This window comes from Pogoniulus pusillus, unplaced genomic scaffold (genome assembly GCF_015220805.1).
Source record: "Pogoniulus pusillus isolate bPogPus1 unplaced genomic scaffold, bPogPus1.pri S76, whole genome shotgun sequence".
NCBI lineage: Eukaryota > Metazoa > Chordata > Aves > Piciformes > Lybiidae > Pogoniulus > Pogoniulus pusillus.
In genome coordinates, this window is record NW_026974538.1 from 532,014 (window position 1) to 538,013 (window position 6,000).

The 6,000-nt window shown below is 62.8% G+C and overlaps 1 protein-coding gene across 3 annotated transcripts in view; it reads left to right on the plus strand.

Moving 5' to 3' along the window:
- The window catches only part of LOC135173839 (cyclic AMP-dependent transcription factor ATF-7-like), a 50,877-nt gene extending 44,877 nt beyond the window's left edge, over nucleotides 1-6,000 (plus strand). For 2 of the 3 annotated variants that reach the window (XM_064141036.1, XM_064141038.1), the window contains 4 exons: nucleotides 792-944; nucleotides 2,441-2,638; nucleotides 3,411-3,519; nucleotides 5,665-6,000. In XM_064141036.1, the coding sequence (XP_063997106.1) occupies nucleotides 792-944; nucleotides 2,441-2,638; nucleotides 3,411-3,519; nucleotides 5,665-5,903 (699 nt within the window). In that variant the 3' untranslated portion in view covers nucleotides 5,904-6,000. The remainder of the gene's footprint in view (nucleotides 1-791; nucleotides 945-2,440; nucleotides 2,639-3,410; nucleotides 3,520-5,664) is intronic. The other variant, XM_064141037.1, reaches the window with a different exon arrangement.

Here is a 6,000-nt window from a genome sequence, read left to right on the forward strand (position 1 = left end):
AGACCCTGGCCCCCAGCACCGCATCTGCAGGGCACTGGAAGCCACCCAGGGATGGAGGCTCCACCTCTGCCCCCTGGGCAGCCTGGGCCAGGCCTGGGCAACCCTCAAGGGGCTGAAATTGTTCCTCATGGCCAAGCTGAACCTGCCCTGGGGCACCTCGAGGTCATCTCCTCCTGGCCTGGTCCTTGTTCCTTGGCAGGAGCCCAACCCCCAGCCGGCTCCAGCCTCCTCCCAGGCCCTTGCAGAGCCCCAGGAGGTCTCTCTTCAGCCTCCTCTCCTCCAGCCTCACCTCCCCCCAGCTCCCTCAGCTGCTCCTCACAACTTCCCCAGCCCCTTCCCCACCTTCATTGCCCTTCTCTGGCTCTGCTCCCACCCCCCTCAGTGTCCTCCTTGGAGTGAGGAGCCCAAACCTGCCCCCCCCCAGCACTGCAGCTGTGCCCTCCCCAGTGCCCAGCCCAGGGGCACAATCCCTGCCCTGCTCAGAGCAGAGCCCATGGCAGGGGCTGGGTGTGGGGGGGGGTTCCTTGTCCTTATTCCCTGAGAGAAGAGCCCAATCCCAACTTGGCTGTCAGGGAGTTACAGGGAGCCAGAAGGCCTCTCCTCAGCCTCCTCTTCCTCAGCCTCACCACCCCCTCCCCCCCCCCACAGCTCCTCACAAGTTCCTCCAGCCCCTTCCTCACCTTCTTCTGTCATCCTTGCAGCCAAGAGCAGCTTCAATCCTCAGCAGCTCTCAAGAAGAGGTTCCCCCTCCCCCCCTGACATCCATCCTTTTGCTTTGTCTCCTCCACCAGAGGCTGAAGGCCAGCTTGACAGCATCATCCTCACTGAATGGCAGCAACCTGGTGGTGGGCACAGCCAGCACCATGGTGACAGCGAGGCCAGAGCAGAGCCAGAGCCAGATCCTGGTCCAGCATCCTGATGCCCCTTCCCCAGCTCAGCCACAGGTCTGCTGCTGCCTCACTCTGTCAGCCTGGAGGTGCTGGGAGGGGGAGGTTGAGGATCATTTCAAGTGGGTGCTTGAAGATCAGGCAGTGCCCATGGAGGGAGGGCAGAGCCCATGGCAGGGGGCTTGGCACTGCCTGATCTTCAAGGATGATCTTTGTTTGGGGTGGGGAAGTTGCAACTGATTCATCTCCAAGGTCCCTTCCAACCCCAGCCCATGATTTGCTGCTCCCTGGCATTCAGTGCCAGGGGTTAAATGCTCCTCTCTCAGCCTTGGCAGGCTGCTGCCAGCTCACCAAATGCCAACTTCCATCAGGATCAGCACCAGCACCACCAGCACCAGCACTGTCACCACCTGCTCCTGCCTGGAGGTTGCCTTCCAAATGTTTAATGTCCATATGGTGCCTGCCAGAGCAGGTCCCCAGCCTCATTACCCAGCCCTGGCAGCTCCTCCTCCTCCTCCTCCTTTTCTTCTTCCCAGACTGGATGGGAAATGTGGAAGAGTGGAACCATGGAATGGGCTTGGATGAGAGCTTAGAGCTGATGGGGTCCAACCTTTAACCCAGCACCACCAGACCTTGGCTCTCAGCACCACATCTGCAGGGCTTTGAAACCCACCCACAGGGCTGGAGGCTCCACCACTGCCCCCTGGGCACCCTGGGCCTTTGCAGCCCAGCCCTGGCAGCAGCTTTTTGGGCCTCCTCCTCCTCCTTTTGTTCTTCCCAAACTGAATGGGAAGAGTGGAATCATGGAATGGGCTTGGATGAGAGCTTGGAGCTGATGGAGTCCAACCTTTAACCCAGCACTGCCCCCAGGGCACCACCTCAGTGTGGCCTCCAACCTCCCCCAGACAACCTGCAGCAACCTCCCCATGCAGCCCTCTCCAGATGACCTCCAACCTTCCCCTAGACAACCTCCAATCCAGAATCAGAGAATCAGGCAGGGCTGGAAGTCAGCACAAGGAGCAGCCACTTCCAACCCCCTGCCATGCCCAGGGACACCCTACCCTAGAGCAGGCTGCACACAGCCTCAGTCAGCCTGGCCTCAAACACCTCCAGCCATGGGGCCTCAACCACCTCCCTGGGCAACCCATTCCAGCCTCTCACCATTCTCATGGTGACAACCTCTAGACAACCTCCAACCTCCCTTAGACAACCTCCAACCTCCCTTAGACAACCTCCAGCCTCCCCCAGACAACCTCCAGCCTCCCCTAGACAACCTCCAACCTCCTCTATATGACCTCCAGCCTCTCTCAGACAACTCCAGCCTCCTCTAGACAACCTCCCACCTCTCCCTCCCCCCTCCCTCCCCCCCTCCCAAGTCCTCCCCCAACCTCCCCTTGCCCACCTCTCCACACCGCAGCCCATCCCCGACCCCCTCCCTCCATCCCGCAGCATCCCTCACCCCCTCCATCCCCGCCAGGCTCACATCCCTGTGCCCCCACCCCCCAAACCTGCTCTCCTAACAGCTTCCCTCCTGCATCCCCTGCCCTGCCCAGGTGTCCCCTGCCCAGCCCACGCCCAGCACGGGCGGGCGCCGGCGGCGGGCACCGGACGAGGACCCTGACGAGCGGCGGCAGCGGTTCCTGGAGCGCAACAGGGCAGCAGCCTCCCGCTGCCGGCAGAAGCGCAAGCTCTGGGTCTCCTCCCTGGAGAAGAAGGCTGAGGAGCTCACCAGCCAGAACATCCAGCTCAGTGTGAGCCTGGGGGAGCACAGCACAGACCCCCCCCCGCAGGGCTGCGCTGGCACTTGGGCTGCGCCAGGGCAGGAGGCAGCGGAGAGCTGCTGGGGGGAGGCCAGGGGAGAGCTCAGCGCAGCCACCCCTGGGAGGTTGTGTTCAGGTTTGGGGTCCCCCAGTGCAGGAGAGGGCACAGGGAGGGAGCTGTTGGGGAGAGTCCAAGGGAGAGCTCAGCACAGCCCTGGGAGAGCTGCATTTGGATTTGGGGCCCCCAGTGCAGGAGGGGACACAGGGAGGGAGGAGCTGGGGAGAGTCCAAAGGCAGAGCTCGGCACAGCCACCCCCAGAAGGTTGTGTTCAGGTTTGGGGTCCCCCAGTTCAGGAGAGGACACAGGAAGGGATCTGCCAGAGAGAGTCCAAGGAGAGAGCCCTGAACTGGTCCCAAGCCTCCACCTGTGCCCTCCACAGCCTCTGGGCAGCTGCTGCAGGCCTCCAGCAGCCTCACACCAAACAACTTTCTCCTCCTGGGTGCCACTTTGTGCCCTTTGCTCCTTGTCCTGGCCCTGAGCAGAGCCTGGCCCCAGCCTCTTGCCCCCCAAACCCTTCAGCTCCTGCTGAGCACTGCTCAGATGCCCTCTGGGGCTGCTCTGCTGCAGGCTCTCAGCCTCTGCTCCTCACAGAGCTGCTCCAGGCCCCTCCAGCATCTTGCCAGGTGGCTCTGGTGCTGCCCCTGGGGGGCTGTGCTGGGGGCTGGGCTGATGCCTTCTCCTCTCTCTGTGCTTCCACCTCAGAACGAGGTCACCCTGCTGAGGAATGAGGTTGCCCAACTGAAGCAGCTGCTGCTGGCTCACAAGGACTGTCCTGTGACTGCACTACAGAAGAAGACCCAGAGCTACCTGGGTGAGTGGGGGAGGGCTCTGGGTGCTCCCTGGTGCCCTCTGAGCAGGTCTGAGCAGGTGAGAAGGAGCCTCTGAGAAAGCTGGGGACAGGCTTTTGAGCTTGGCCTCTTGGGACAGAGCAAAGGGAGATGGTTTGGAGACCAAAGAGGGAGGATGAGGCTGGAGAGAAGGGAGGAGGAATCCTCCATGCTGCTGAGGGTGAGGAGAACCTGAGCCAGGTTGGAGCTGCCCTGACCCTGGCACCATGCCAGGGCAGGTTGCTGGGGCTCTGAGCAATCTGCTCTGGGTGACTGCAGAGAGAGGGGGTTGGGTCTTGGAGGAGCTTTGGAGGTTCCTCCAACCCAAAGCAGTTCATGGTCCTGTGGGGGGACATGAAAGAGTGGAGCCTTCATCTTAGCCCTTGCTCCATCATCTTCCTGTGCCTGCATCTGGCAGGATTGGAGAGGAGAGGAGAGGAGAGGAGAGGAGAGGAGAGGAGAGGAGAGGAGAGGAGAGGAGAGGAGAGGAGAGGAGAGGAGAGGAGAGGATAAGATAGGACAGGACAGACCCAGGTCCTGTATCTTCTGCTGCTGTGGCCTCTCCCCTCCCACCCTGGAGCCCCTAACCCTTGCCCCAGCAGGCCCCTTGGGCCCTTCTTGGCCAGGAGGGCACATTCCTGCCTCGTGGGCAGCTCCCAAGTCCTCCTGCACGGAGCTGTTCCCTCCCCCATGCCCGGTGCAGGTGCAGGGCAGGCTCTGCCCGTGCCAGCTCTCCTGCTGTGCCATGAGGCACAGAGAGCTTGGCACCACCACCCCATTCCCACTCCTGCCAGCGCCTCAGAGCCTGAGTGATGAGGTTGGCACCATCCCTGCTGCCCCCTGGCCATGCCAGCCAGGTGCTGGACATGATTTTTGCCTGTTAACTTCCCCACTTCACAGCTCCTGCTCCAGGGATGAGGAATTCATCAGGCAGCTGAGTCATAAAGCTGAGCTCCCCCCCCCCAGCCCCCTCCTCACCATCCCCTCCCCAACCTCTGCCTGCATTTATGACCCAGATTTGTGACTAAGCAGCTCCTGAAGCAGAGCCACCAGAGGCCCTGCCTGGCATCTGCAGCTGGCACCTCCACGCTCGGGCTGCAGCGCCCTGGGAGCTGCTGCTTGGCAGCCAAACCCTTCCCTGGCTCTGCTCCTCCTGCCCTGGCCCCACCCAGGCAGCTGAAGGTCTCCAGCCAAGGCTGAGCTCAGCTTTCACTGAATTCCAACCCCAGCATGGGGAGGTGGGAAGGGGCTTCTGGAGTGCCAACCCCAGTGCCAACCCCAGCCCTGCTCCAGCAGGGCACCCCCAGCAGCTTGCCCAGGGCCTCAGTGGCTGGGGGGGGTTGGAAGCTCTGCAGAGAAGGAGACTCCAGAACCTCTCTGGGCAGCTGCTGCAGGCTCTCAGCCTCTGCTCCTCACAGAGCTGCTCCAGGCCCCTCCAGCATCCTCACAGCCTCCTCTGGACCCTCCCCAGCCCTTCCCTGGCCCTCCTCAACTGGGGAGCCCACAGCTGGTCCCAGTCCTCCAGATGTGCCCTCCACAGCCTCCCTGGGCAGCTGCTGCAGGCCTCCAGCAGCCTCACACCAAACTTTCTCCTCCTGGGTGCCACTTTGTGCCCCCTGCCCCTTGTCCTGGCCCTGGGCACCACTGGGCAGAGTCTGGCCCCAGCCTCTGTGACCCTTTTCTCCAAGCAGAACACCCTCAGCTCCCCCTGCCCAGACAGGAGGGCACCAGGACCCTCACCCGGGCAGGACAACAGGACCCCTGCCCAGACAGGAGGATCCCAAGACCCCTCCCCAAGCAGAAGAGCACCAAGACCCTGGCCCAGACAGGAGGGCACCAAGACCTCTGCCCAGACAGGAGCCCATGACCTCTGCCCAGGGCACCAAGACCCTGGCCCAGAGAGGACACCAAGACCCCTCCCCAGACAGAAGGGCACCAGGACCCTTCCCCAAGCAGAAGGGCACCAAGACCCTGGCCCAGAGAGGAGGGCACCAAGACCCCTCTGCAGCCAAGAGCACCCCAGGACCCCTCCCCAGGCAGGACACCAAGACCCCTGCCCAGACAGGAGGGCACCAGGACCCCTCCCCAGCCTCTCTCTAACTTTGTTCTCTTCTCTTGCCCTGCTCCAGCAGAAAGCCCCAAGGAGAGCTCGGAGCCCACAGGCTCCCCTGCTGCCGTCATCCAGCACAGCTCGGTGCCAGGCTCGGTGCCAGGCTCGGTGCCAGGCTCTGCCAATGGGCTCAGCGTCCGCTCTGCCGCCGAGGCCGTGGCCACCTCGGTGCTGGCACAGATGGCAACCCAAAGGACAGAACTGGGCCTGCCCTCCCACGTCATCATGGCCCCACAGTCGCAGTCTGCTGGCAGATGATGGCACAGCCCCAGCGGGTGGCACAGGGACCCAGCAGTAACCAACGTCCCCGGGGGGGCCACCAGGATTTCTATTGCTTCTTTTGTTTTGGGGGGAG